Source organism: Phoenix dactylifera, chromosome 16 (genome assembly GCF_009389715.1).
Source record: "Phoenix dactylifera cultivar Barhee BC4 chromosome 16, palm_55x_up_171113_PBpolish2nd_filt_p, whole genome shotgun sequence".
Lineage (NCBI taxonomy): Eukaryota > Viridiplantae > Streptophyta > Magnoliopsida > Arecales > Arecaceae > Phoenix > Phoenix dactylifera.
The window spans coordinates 1909063-1923450 of NC_052407.1; the positions used below are offsets into that span (position 1 = coordinate 1909063).

The window sequence follows — 14388 nt, forward strand, 5'->3', positions numbered from 1 at the left end:
GAATGGTCAAGGATCAATTCCGCATAAATTAATAGACGAAAATAATCCAGCGTCGCTTACTATGGGATGCGACACCGTGCCTTGACAGAAGGCACCGGGATAGCATCGTTGGAAAACCGAACCGGATTTCTAACTGACCGGTCTGGTGCCCGCTCGAACCGAAGCCAGCCTTAGTTATGGGCCGGGTCGAAGGCTTCGCGTCCCTTCCTTGCCGTCGAGAATTAAAGCAGCAGGAGGGTTTTCTTTTTTTCCGTCCTTCGACGTCTCTTTCTTCTGCCTCTCCTCCTCGATCGTCTCCACCCGCTTCGTCTTTCTCCTTTGATTTCAATTGCTTCGGACAGAGGTAGCCGATTGATTCCCTCTCCGCAGCGTCTTCCTCCCCCTGCTCTCGACCACCGACACAACGGCGGGTACGGTTTTATTCGATCTCCCACCATTTGAAATCCCCTTGCTTTTCTTTCTCTGATATTTTAATGCAATAGTTTTACTCTTCTTATCTGTGACTGCTTTGCTGCTTGAATGATATATATTCTTCTACTTTTTTGGATTATCAGGGCAATTGTGGTGGAAGTTCTATCTGTCTTCCCCTTTAGCTTGCGTATGATGCTTTTTGCTTGATATTAAGTTTAATTAGATGCCATTTTTCTTCATATCTTAATTACTCTTTTCCTTATTTGTATCCTGCAATGAAAACTACCATGATGGAAATCATGACTACTGGTTAGATGTAATTGGGATTGCATTAAGAATGCAAATCTGCTTTTAAAAATTTCGTTTGAAACTTCGAAATTTATGGTGAAGGTTTTATGGGAATAAGTTTGCAAGTGTTCGAGAGTACCAGGAAGCAAGTGCAGTGAAATTATGAGACTCCATGGGACGCATCGTTTCATATTTAATCAGCACAGAGAAATAACGATTTCCTAGAAAAAAAAGAAGAAGCAATGCATAAGAAATTTAATTTATATACATTAGCAAGCAATTCAACTCAATTGCTCCTCTGGTCTGAATATAATATAGAACATATCACTTGATGTACTTTTAGAAGAGGATGGCTTAATCATTTTTCCATGAGTTATAGTATCAATTTTGAGTTTGTTACCTGAAATTATTGATTCCAAGCAAGTAAAAGAGGAAAAGGGATTACCTTTATGGGACTAGTCTTACTCGTCTATTAACTAGCTTACTTTTTTGGCCTTTGAGCAATACTAACTTCGATTGGATTGACGGAGACTAGAGAGGTCTAACTGTATTATTGCATTAATTTTTTAAGGTTTAAGGTTGCTAAGATGGTATATGAGCTAACATCAGGTTAATGATTTCTTTTTGATTAAGTTATAAACTGCCACATGATCATTATGCGATTTGTTTACCAGCCGATTAGAAGTACTCTGAGAAAGGATGTAGATAAACTCAGTTAATACAATATAAACTTCCCAGTAAATGTATTTTAGAGCAATCGCTTACCACTGAACCAATTGGAGAGATCATCACTATCCAAGCCTTCCCCTTTAAAACAAGGCCCACTATGGAGGTTTTTGATTTACATACACAAATTTTATGTTGCACAAGCTCAATGTACTTATTCTTTTGAATGCCATGGTTACCGCTAAGCCATAACGGAGCACATCCAATTATTTGTGACTACTGAATTATTTCATATAACTTTATGTATAATATTATGTTACCTTTTTACATTAGACTGGTCAAGTTGGGCTACTCAGCTAGCAAAATGCTAGCATGCGCTCGGCATAAGATAATTTTGAGCCAAGAATTTCAAGCCGAAGCCCTTCCAGGCTTTTTGAAAATATCTGTTGGTTTTAAGTGGCCTTTTGCTATTATATTTAATATGCACCCTTATGATAATTTTGAGCCAAGAATTTCAAGCCGAAGCCCTTCCAGGCTTTTTGAAAATATCTGTTAGTTTTAAGTGGCCTTATGCTATTATATTTAATATGCACCCTTAGGATTCTAGTTTATAATTAATTAAAAACCAATTATTCTACAAAGACTTTGGGTTATGTTCCATAAGAAATTGCTGGTGATTATTCTATGCTCTTGTTAATAAATGTAGGCTTAATAGACGTGGAGTTATTCAATTTGCTTGTAGTAGAATCCTATCAGAATAAAGGATCACCTGACCTATCACAATAAGGCATTAGTAGTGCACACATAACAAAAGAGAAGAAAGGGGTGGCTTGGGATGCTAAGCAGAATCTTCAGCTACCTTCATGTCCATATCAACCTGGAAAGATGAGACAAGAGGAGATAGACGGTGTTTTTTTTAAGACAAGAGATAAGAGAGATAAAGAAGGACAAGAGGAGAAGTAGACAAGAAAGGTAATAGAAGAATTAAACTTTGAAGAGAAAAGGAAAATGGAAAGAAAGAAAAGAAGATACCCACTTAAATTGTATAATCATGTTTATGCCAATTACTAGTTTGTTCATTAGAGATAATTAAATTAGAAGCATCTATGCCGATCATGTTTGATTAACATATGACGGTCTTAGATCTAAACCAAAGTTTGTTATCTCGGTACTGGACCTTGTATCGATACTGGACCCTATACAACCATTCTGTTACCATATTAGTATGTTTGGTATAGGGCCGGTTTGGCATACCGACACTCGATATGCCTTTTGTACCATGCACCGATTTAGTACCGGTATGGTAAAAACTAATACGTGGTACGTTCGATATGCACTGGTACCAACCGATACGACAAACCATGACCCAGACTATGATCATAGTACACATAATATAGTGAAGTGCAGTTAACAATTGAAGAACCTTCAAAACAAAGATAACAACATCTACAAAGTAAAATGGTTTATTGAAGCGGAGTTGTATAACATGAAAGGATATCAGCAGCATCGCTGCTTTACAAAGCAAAATCTTTGGTTGCTTTGTTCTATTGTGAACTTGGAAATGAGTAACAAATAGCGATAACTACTATTATTTATTGCTGATGTGAATTAGCAGCACAAGATTTGTACAGTATCTCTTCGTTTTTGGATGCTTTTTTCATGAATATGATCCATGATACTATCACATAACAATTATATATGACATGGTTATTCATCCTCCAGCTGTATCTGAATATAAGTTATGATTAGGAACTGATAGGATTTTCTTGCCTATATATACTGAGTTACATCCTACAGGTTGCAAATCTAGATCTTATATTAAGCATTACCCAGGCTGGTCTAACAATTTATAGATACATCTGAGGGAAAAAGTGAAGTTTATTGTTTGTGTATTAAATCTTCTAGAAGCCTATACAGTAAATCAGTCTGTATTTGGGATAGAGGATGTCCCAAGACATGCCGATTGGGATGTCCGGAGGATACCGGGATGGTCCTATCCCGACATGGGATGGTACCCCATCCCGGTGTCCCGTGGGACGTCCCGCCGGGACTTGAATCCTTGCTTGCATGTGCAGAAGCTCACTTAATTCCTAAGCAAAATAAATATTAATCAATAACAATGTGGTGAAGAAACCAGTCTCCTTATGCTGAACAAAGAGTGCTGTTACTAGTAGTATATAAAAATTTAGTTAACTGCACGAAGATTACATATTGATTTAGTGGATTTGTTTTGCAGAATTTTGAGCAGAAATGCAAGTTGTTTTTCGACTGTGTTATTGATGTTCAAATTATGGCATCTGCAATATTCTTCCACCTGCAAAACCTGTGGCCATTCTCCATATTTAAGACTGATGATCTGAAAGTTTCAGCTCGATTGGTTCGAAAGCTTTCAATCCCGGAGCAGACAAAACAGTTTGTTTTTGCTATTAGAGAACCTGAATCCGATGCTGTGGTGTATATATTGGCTGCTAATAACTTGTCCGAACAATCTGCACTTGATGCAGAGTATCTAATTAAAGAAGTGCAGCCTAGAGCTGTAGTAGCTCAGGTTGATCCATCAGCATTGGACGATGTCCAGGCCGAGGAGAAGTGCTTAAAATGTGGTCAATTAAACAATGTGCCGACATCATCTTTTGGAGTGCTTAAAGGATGTTTAACAGAAAATATTAACAGAAAGCAGTATGAGAATTTTGCTGGCTTGCAAATCTTACAAGAGATTTTTGGTGTTGGATTATACGGTCATTTATTGGCCGCTAAGAGAGCTGCGGAAGAGAGTGATTCACATTTCCTGTTACTTGAGTCCCCATATGAAAATAAAGGTATTGTAACTCCCCCGGGCAATGTGGAAAGTGGAAAACAAAGCTCAGGGTTAAACTTACAGATGAGTAGCTTGCTTCCTGGAAAAGTTACTCCAGCTGTCTGCTCAAATTCTAGAAAATTTAGTCTCACGGACACTCTTCAGTCAGAGATGGTTCAGTCATTAACGTCCTCTCTTGATTCATTAATTCCAAAAGCAACTTTGTCCACCTCAGTTTCAGATGTGGAAACAGGAGAATGCCAGCCATTAAGTAGCTACCAAGCTCCACCATTTGCGCAATCTGTCTACCCCTTGCTAGCAGATCTGCGTGACCTATTCATTGACCTTCCATCTATTGGAAAAGCTCTGTTTTCTGCACAGAAAATGCTTACTAATGTAAATGATGGAGAGCCAGTTGATACTGAAATCATATCCAATATATATGCCTTCAGAATCGCAGTTGAGGGTCTCAGAATAGCTTTAAACGGTGCTGCACGGTTTCCCATTGACCAAATAGCAAATGGCAACTCAACGAAGTTGGAGTTCTCCGAGCTCCCTTCTGAGGAGAAATGCCATGTACTTTTGGCACAAGCTCTCAGGATTCAAGCCAGAAAGTTTGGGTCTGTCGTCGCTATAGTTAATGCAGGTTGCTTGGCTGGTCTCAGGAGACATTGGAACACATCCTTGCCTCAAGAGGTTGCAGATTTAGCTGATGAGCTTTTCGCACATCATTATGAAGATAAACATAATACTGACAGGGAAACTGTGATGGAAAACGTGGAAAGGAGGTGGCTATTAGCAGATAAGCCTGTGATTGCGGTTGGTGCAGGAGCAACGGCAATTCTGGGTGCATCTTCTCTATCAAAAGCCATTCCTGCATCCGCATTTATTAAGCTTGCTACATACAAGATTCCCGCATCCCTTAAATTTGGCTTAGTCCAACTGCAGCGAAAAGCTGTTATTGGACTCAGCAAATTTCTTGGCCCATCAAAACTTTCTGGTGTTGCAAGTGCTGGAGCGAAGACATCAACCATGAAGTTTACAGCATCAGCTGAGAAGATTCGTGCAGTGATGCACAGTATGATTACCTCGGCAGAGAGGACTAGCTTACTGGCAATGCGGACGTCATTCTATGAGATAATGAGGATGAGACATGCTCGACCATTCAGGATTGGACCATGGGCCACCTTTGGTTGTAGCGTGGCTGCGTGCACTGGGCTTCTGGCTTATGGAGACGGGATCGTGTGTGCAGCTGAATCAGCGCCATCAGTTCCCATGATCGCCTCCTTGGGTCGTGGTCTCCAGAGCTTGCACCAGACATCTCAGGAAGTGAGACAGACAAATGGCCCAAAGATACAGGAAGCTTTACAGTCTTTGATGTACAATTTGAAGAAAATGAAAGTTTCAGCGGACAAGGTTTGAGATCTTTCCTATGCAAATCGATATTTATAAAGGAAACGATGCTTCAAAAAAATTCAGCTAAGCACAGACTGTACCTCTCAAGGCGGTAGGAAATAGGGAATACATCTGAGCTTCTCTGCCTACGATCTGCTTTTCTGTAGTAGAAGAGCTTCATATTTGCTATTATAACTAGCAGGTGATGAAATGTGATAAGTTAGGGTTTATGGGATGCATTTCTGTATATCAATCCATTTTCTGTATAAAGGGCATTAATTTTTTATCAAATTCCATCAACTGCTAGTGAATATATGTGCTGAGTCTTCATATAGATATTAGTGCATTTGATTTGCTATTCTCTTGGATCGTCTCAATGTCTTCTGCATACTGCATGTAAAATAAATAGTGCATCTTGTATGTGCCAATCGAGAGAGGGCTCCGAGATTTCATCGATTCTCGTCGGCAGGTTGTGTTGTTGAGGTATTCGTCTCCCTCTAGCTCGTAAGCACTAGGCATGACTGTAACTAGTGAAGATCATATGCAATTTTTTTCTGTATGCAATTTTTTTGTGTCTACATGGAGCATGTGTCTGCATAGACTTTTTAACTGATCTTGCTTTTGGCTACTGCCAGCATGATCCACTCTTCCTAGAGGATTCAATCGCAATCTGATGCCATGATGGGTAATTCAATCTAATCATGTTTAGAGCTTCTAAGTCACCCGAATCTCGCCTGATCAACAGTTCGACTTGTTTATGTGTATAAATTTCAACTGTAACCCAGATTAGTTTTAGCAGAAGGTGGTTCTGACTGTTCAGAAGTTCATCTACTGTCAAATTATAGCACAGCACTCAAGTGGCTGGCAAATGATCCTGTGCAGTCTACTGAGGTGGCAAGTACTGGGGAGACTGCTGGCCTCAAAAATTTCTCAAGCCTTCATATATTTTGGACTGCAAACCTCATACCTCTGAAATTGCAAAGATCAAAAGTTTATTGCAACTAATTCAATCATTGATCGTCTTTTCATTATCGAAGGCCCAGAAAACCTTAAAAAAAAAGGGCTTCAGTTTTGTTTGTATTATCAATTATAACCAGTCCAGTTTGCAAGTTCCAACCGAAATACAGCTCCTACTCTTCCGGACCCAAGCAAACAAACAGAAGGACATCTCTTCTTCTTGTATCTAATGTGATTCCCGACACATTACATTAAGATAAAAGCTCCAATAATGGAGGCTACTTCAACGATAGAGACAATGGACGGTATTTGGTCTCCCGCACGTGGTCCTTTTCTCCGATCACGGGCGATGTCGGCATCCATCATGTCTTGTCTTGGTTTTGTCGTGGCAATAATAAAAGACAGCGCTTGAACATAGAAGGCGGCTGCGCCTTCACCACTTATTTCCATGGAGAAATCGCAAGTGTGGGGGATGAAACCAGAGATATTCTATGCTTGAATTAATGGATGGAGGAAATTATACGGCATGGCGATAGCCAAGTTGCAGGTGCTGCCAAGCTAGAAGTCCGGCGCCGGCCCTCGTGGTCAGTGGGATTTTCCTATCATATTTACTGGTGATGGGGGCAATCCCATCAACTATATATTGTTCATTTTTCCAAACCAATATGACTTAATTTTCAACATCTTTCCTGTTGCGCATGTGCTTACGAACGATTGATTGGAACATTGGAACTTAATTGGCTCTACAATGCTGGTGCTCGCATCAAGAACCGGTGAATCATTTTAACTGAAGAAATAAAAGTCAAGTATGAAATGATAATCTTATGGAATGCCTTCAGTCGATCAACTAATCTACTGGATGTTGATAGGCGTAGGATGGTGATATTCAGGTGCATCCCACTATGCCTCAAAACGCCTTGATGCGACTTGATGATATCTCAACATATGCGACTTGATGATATCTCAATATATAATTGGAAGTTTATTAGTTCATTATTCTGTTTTTGCTGTCATTCCCATATAAACGTCTAATGAAAACCACAATGCCAGTGCACCTCAGCAAGTTTCTCATCTAGAATTGTAGTGGTCGAGTAAAATAGAAAATGAGTAATACTTGAGGCAACTGTTTCAGGCATAAATTATTGTCATGCGATACAAGAAAATTGATCATTAAATACTGAATTCTCAGACCAACATCATTGATTCACTAATCCCTTCCGGTCATGTGAGATGGCCAATTGATTACTGAACTAAATAGCGGTCCATGGAGATACATATACCGTAATTTGACTTCAGTATATAGACTGTTCCTTGAAAGTGTATACTGTTGGATTATGGATGAGACAAAGGCTTCCCCAAATCAATCTCTCTCTCTCTCTCTCTCTCTCTCTCTCTCTATATATATATATATATATATATATATATATGTATGTATGTATGTATGTATGTATGTATGTATGTATACATGTGTGCATATGTATATATATAATATAAGAAAAAGAAGTAAGTGGGAACCAATTAGGACAAGAAATTACATGTCCGTAATTATACATGCAACCTTTTTTTTATGAAGATTATGCATCTAATTTGAACTGCTATGGTAACACCATGTAATGACAATGAAAGATATTCCTGGCAGATCTCTTTGTTGCACTAAGTTTGTATCCACTACCATAAGATTATACAATAAAATTGATTTTAGGTGGCAGAATCAGTACGCAAGCTTCAAAAGGAATCGAAACGCAAGTTACTGCCTTGCCACAAATAAAGAAAACAGAAATTCTGGCTATTGGCAGCAGTCACATGCCAGTCCAGCTGCATGTCAAGGCTCCAACAAATCTTGGCCTTTTCCTTTCACTGCGCAGCATCTGGATGAGCAAAGCGACAAAGATTATCTATCACGCAATGGTACGAGCTTAAATTAAACATTAGCAGTTGTCTCGTACAACTCCAAGACTATTAATTATTTGATTTTTCTCCCTGACGTGAGTGTGGGCCGCCAACTCCGACCAGCTCGTTGCTAAATATCGGAAGATGGTCATACCAGATCCTCACCAACTCTCTTCCTACAAAGGAAGTAATTGAGCTAGAGCAATAAGAGAAATAGATAGGGAGAGAGCTGGGGACAGAAACAACGGCAATGGCCGGAGAGACGCCCCAGGAAATGGAGAAACTAGAGAATGGCACAGCAGCGGAGCCAGAAATCAAGTATAGAGGATGGACAGCCATGCCATATGTTATAGGTATCAAATGACATAGATGAACACTATATCTAGTATTGATTTCCATACAATAGCTACTTAGTTTCTTTCTTTCATCAATCGATTCATATATATGAGATGGTAAATACGAGCAGGAAATGAGACATTCGAGAAGTTGGGGACCATCGGCACGGCGGCGAACCTGTTGGTCTACCTCACCACGATCTTCCACATGAAGAGCGTCACCGCGGCCACCCTCCTCAACGTTTTCAATGGCACTACCAACTTGACTCCTCTTCTTGGTGCCTTTCTCTCGGACACCTATTTGGGCCGCTACATTACTTTGGGATTTGCTTCCGTCTCTTCCCAATTGGTATCTCTTTCTCTCATCTCGGAAACTGCCTCTTTTCTTCCTCAGCTGGTTCTGATCACTCATTAGTTACTTCAAGATAAGTGTTCATGTGTTCGTCGACAGAGTAGACAGAACTTTCACAGTCGGATTGGACCCACACCACAATACCTATTATTGAGGCTCACAGCACGTGTTGGGCTCTTGTCTGCATGCGTTGGGTGCCCCGTTAGAAAATAAGTTGAGCTTAGTATACTAATGCTCTGAATATAAACTAATTAGCCTTCGATCGTCACTAGCCCTTAAAAGTATGTGCGATTATGGATTGCCGAAAGAATAGTCCACTTAAAATATTGGCTCGAGTTGAATTTGATGTAAAATTTCCGAGTAAGCATAGCTTGAATGCTGGTGATGTTGCTGAGCCGTGTCGCTTTTAGATTTGGTCTCATCTTAAATTCTATTTCCTGGCTGACCATTGAAGCATCTTTAAAACCTTTACTATTATAAAACGAATTTCGGAGATATTTCTTGATCCCTACGATTCATTCCAGTGTATTTGTAGTTCTTTACTACATCTTTTTTTTTTTTATTTTTTTCTCATAGAGTCATAGTCAATAACAATTTATGCTTTTTGACCTTCTGTGATGTATGGTTTTCTAGAATTCTCGACAATATTTGATATGTAGATTCCATTACATATTATAGCCATAAGATGGGAGAAGTTTTTTTCTCTCCTATATGTATCTGGTACAGATGGAACTCTTGACTCAGATATGTGTATGAGTTTACTGATCTATTTGCTGGTGTTCTACTTCTACAAATACTACCTATCCTATCCCGAGATGTACAAACGTGTCAAGTTTCGCTGTGGTCATCACTTGCAGCCAATAGTTTTTTTATGGCTAAGAGGAGTCCCATATGCGAGTCCAAGATTTTCACTTAAGAAGGATGTCCATCCGTATTTTGACAAAAATATTGGTAGAACCAATCAAAACTCTAGATCTTGGACCGACTATCACCAACTTTTTTTAGGTTTTTTTCTCCTCTGCTCCGCAGAAGCATGATGATGAATCCATGTAGGGGAAGACAAAAACCTCAAAGTGAAATATATATCAAGCTGACTTGCCTGTAAGAACCTGTAAAAATGGATGGATGATTAATTAGTATGGACTGCCGGAGAAATTTGCTTGAAGGTATGAATTATTTAACACAAAGCCTCGATAATATCTATATCTACAAGTGTTTTTCTATGTTAACTTATGTATGTGAGAACTAGTACGAATAGTTGTGATCTTAAATTAATTAATTTTAATTTATATAATTTAGCAAATATATTTTTGATTTTGATAGAAAATTCAAATCATGGCAGCAACCAATATGCATCACTAAAAAAGAGTGCTCCTGTATCTGCTGAAGCAATGGAGGACTGTGAGAAAATTAATGCACAAACGGTGTCAAGCTTGAAAGCTTGGGTTTGAGAGCAGATATAAATTATGAAAAATCTTTTTGAAATTGCATTAGCAAATATTCTCACTTTCTTGACAACTATTGTTGCCTTCATTTAAGGGCATGCTCGTTCTCACTCTCACTGCTGCAATCTCCAAGCTGCACCCTCCGCAGTGCGACGAAGGCCAAAAATGCGCAGGTCCATCGCCAGCGCAGCTTGCGGTCCTCTTCTGCAGCTTTGGTTTGTTGATCATCGGAGCGGGGGGCATTCGTCCGTGCAACCTAGCCTTTGGCGCAGACCAATTCAACCCCCATACGGAGTCCGGAAGGCGGGGTATCAATAGCTTCTTCAATTGGTACTACTTCACTTTCACAACAGCCATGATGATCTCGTCCACCTTCATCATCTATATCCAAAGCAACATCAGCTGGGCGCTGGGTCTCGCGATTCCCACCATCCTCATGTCCTTCTCCTGCGCTTTCTTCTTCCTTGGGAGTAGGCTCTATGTGAAAGTGAAGCCTGAGGGGAGCCCCTTCACCAGCATCGCCCAAGTCTTGGTAGTGGCATTTAGAAAACGAGGGCTGAAGCAGCCTGATGATCCAAAGACGTCTCTCTTCAATCCTCCCCATTTTAGTTCTCTTGTCACCAAGCTTCCATACACTGACCAATTCAGGTAATTATAGTCAACATCCTCTCTCTCTCTCTCCTCTTCTGTTTTACATACATAAACACTTGCACATTAAGTGGAAAGGAGCAGTAGTGCTAAATTTAAATATAACGGTTGGAAAACAAAATCAAACAATGTCGTATGGTCCACACAATCAAGGCATACAAATAGTACAATTCATAAACACCATGCATGAAGATGGTGGAGTCAAGTCGGGCTGCTGTAGGTCATGCCGGAGATGGACCCAACCCAATCCACTTCCGGCTCTAGTCCTATTTGTCCTGCACTTCACTGTATTCCATTGTTTCCTAACTGGGTTCTGTGCTATTTATGGTGTCAGGTGTCTCGACAAGGCTGCGATCACGACTCCTATGGATGAAATCAAACCAGATGGACATGCTGCAGATCCAAGGAGACTATGCAGTCTCCAACAAGTTGAGCAGGTAAAATGTCTTGCAAGAATCATTCCTATATGGGCTACAGGCATCATCTTCCATGTTTCGACTATCCAAGAAACAACTTTCATCGTCTTTCAAGCCCTTCAAGCCGATAGACACTTTGGAAAGAGTAAATTTGAGATACCAGCTGCTTCTTTCAATGTATTCGCCATGTTAGCCTTGACAGTTTGGATACCTATTTATGATCGCATTTTAGCCCCATGGCTTCAAAGAGCTACTGGTAAAGAAGGTGGATTGACGTTACTCCAGAGGATGGGAATTGGAATTGTTCTCTCCGTAGTCGCTATGATTGTCTCTGGATTGGTCGAAGAGCGAAGGAGGAGTTACGCCATTCACCGGCCAACCCTTGGGACGGCGTCGAGTGGTGGTGCGATATCATCATTTTCTAGCTTCTGGTTGGTACCTCAGCTCGTGATTTTGGGCTTTGCCGAGGCTTTTAATGTGATCGGCCAGGTTGAGTTCTACTACAAACAATTTCCAGAAAACATGAGAAGTATTGCAGGGGGTCTACTTTTCTGTGGGCTGGCATGTGCTAATTACTTAAGCGGTTTAATGGTGACAATAGTTCATCGAACAACTGGTCACAATGGGGGAGAGAATTGGCTAGCCGGTGACCTAAACAAAGGAAGATTGGACTATTTCTATTTCCTGATCGCTTTAATCGGAGTTTTGGACTTAATGCTTTTTATTGCTTTCGCAAGATGGTATAAATACAAAGGTTTAGATGATCGTTCTGAGATTGCCTTGGAGAAAAGCAAATCGAGAGATTCTCATGTTTAAACTAGCACTACATAATGAGATATAGATTTTCCTTGGTGTCTGGTATATTTTAGTTGTCACAATATTGGAAATATATATATAAATGCAATACAATAGTTGATATTTTCTTGCAAATTCTTTTGCTCATTCCATTTAATTTACTTCTCCCGAGAAAAGTAACCAACGTGCACTTTTGCATATGATTTGTTTTGAAGGTCACCGAGCAATTCAGGGATATCCATTGCACCCACATCCCAACATCCAATCTTCTTATGGCTACATGCCATTCACAATTTTCTATTTAACATTTCCATCCATCTATAGGAATAGAAGTTATGTTTATAATATATTTGGATATTTTTATAGAATTGGGTTGAAAATTTAGCATGAATCAGTTCTGTTGGTCCATCTATCTCATGCCTGCCCCAATCCTAATGTTTAGGTTGCTGGAAGGAAAAAAAGATCCACGAATTTTTTTTTTCTTCTCGCAAATTTGGAATGGAAAGTGTTTGGTTGAAAGAGCCATGCATAAATGGGCTACCTAATCCACGAATACTGTAGAAATTTCAGCCTAATTTTGTAAAAATATCCAAATAGACGTTTATAAACTTTTAGAAGCCAATCATTCATAATTTTTTATGACCATGCATTAAAAAACAAAAGAAAAAAAAATCAGGGAATGACCATGAACATCCGAGGCATGATTTCTTAAATTATTTGCTTCTGAAATTTATTGCTTATAAAAAATTGTTCTTCTATAGAGTTTAGATGTTAGGACTGTTGGAAATAATCTATTTGCTAAAAACTTATAAATCTCTTTTATGTGATTTTATTGTTGAGTTATTAAGTAGAAAAATGATGCTCTCATGGATGGAAAGTATGATTATTTTTTTATTTGTAGATGTGAATGGGTGGATTAGGGCTGTTAACGAGCCGAGCCGAGCCCGAGCCTCCGCAGGCTCGGCTCGGCTCGTTTCACCAATTCTCCGGCTCGGGCTCGGTCTCGGGCGGCACAGCTCGGGCTCGAGCTCGTAAAGCTCGTTTGCCCGAGCCCGAGCGGCGAGCCCGAGCCCGAGCCCGCCCCATCCCCATCCCCGTCTCTGTCTCCGTCGGAGAGAAGAACGAGCAGCCGCCAGCCAAGCTCGGTTCCGACGGTTCGTCATCGGAGAAGAATGAAGGAAGGAAAGAAAGAAAAGAAGAAGAAGAGAAGAAAGAAGGATAGAAAGAAAGAAATTAAAGAGAGAGAGAAATAAAGAACGGTTCTCTGATCTCTTGGAAAACCATATCTTGTCTTTGATTCCGTCCAACCATACATAAAGTATTGTGCACTTATTAAAATTTTTATATTATTAAAAAAAAAGGCATCTCTTAGTGAGTTTGCCTTAGGCCCCCAAATGCATTGGGCTGCCCCTAAGTATTCCACGAGGTATGGGTTTGCTTGCAGACCCAAACATATATTGGATGATGTCTTCTCGCATTATAAGCATTCATTCGAAAGCTGAACGATACATCCAAGCAAACTCGAGTGCTTAGCATTGTTTGGTTAGAGATTCGAGTGATATTAAGGCACAGATGCATTGTCCTATATATACCCCATTATCCGCTTTATCCATCCATCCATCCCACCCCACGAGAAGGAAATTAACAATTTGGAGTGCTGCAAACTGCTTGTTTCTTCCTGCGTAGCTCAACTACTCAAACTCAATGTTTGGGCTGGGCTCCAACATATTAGCAGTGGACCCATGATTGTTGGATCACTACTTTGCCAGTGTTGTTACCTGTCACCATTTCATTCTCTGCTCGCCTGCACGAAGGATAGGTGTGTCTTGGCGGAGTCTGGCCATTTCATGAGCGCTATGTCAGCGCTCGCTGGAATGTATTATTTAGATTTCTTAGCCTATATGAGTACTATCAGGATATATAAAGCTGTGGGACTAGATGCATGACCGCATGGGTTCTCACAGGACTGAGGCTGCCGTGAAGTATTCATATT

General features: G+C 40.1%; 2 protein-coding genes across 4 annotated transcripts; both read left to right on the top strand.

Moving 5' to 3' along the window:
• Positions 1-206: 206 nt before the first annotated feature.
• Positions 207-5891, top strand: LOC103717799. Of its 2 annotated transcripts, XM_039134550.1 has the most exons (3): positions 207-410; positions 555-598; positions 3602-5891. In XM_039134550.1, exon 3 carries the CDS (start codon positions 3656-3658, stop codon positions 5582-5584), a length of 1929 nt encoding a protein of 642 aa, XP_038990478.1. In that variant the 5' UTR covers positions 207-410; positions 555-598; positions 3602-3655; the 3' UTR covers positions 5585-5891. The 2 variants fall into 2 exon arrangements, with proteins under 2 accessions (XP_038990478.1, XP_008804540.1); XM_008806318.4 differs by lacking the exon at positions 555-598 and having other exon boundaries at positions 208-410.
• A 2634-nt stretch (positions 5892-8525) lies between these two features.
• Positions 8526-12530, top strand: LOC103717810 (protein NRT1/ PTR FAMILY 2.11-like). 2 transcript variants are annotated; one of them, XM_017845360.3, is made up of 4 exons: positions 8526-8757; positions 8871-9088; positions 10631-11184; positions 11519-12530. In XM_017845360.3, the coding sequence occupies exons 1-4, from the start codon at positions 8655-8657 to the stop codon at positions 12414-12416; spliced, it is 1773 nt and encodes a 590-aa protein (XP_017700849.2). In that variant the 5' UTR covers positions 8526-8654; the 3' UTR covers positions 12417-12530. The 2 variants fall into 2 exon arrangements, with proteins under 2 accessions (XP_017700849.2, XP_026664527.1); XM_026808726.2 differs by lacking the exon at positions 8526-8757 and having other exon boundaries at positions 8946-10257.
• Positions 12531-14388: the final 1858 nt, after the last annotated feature.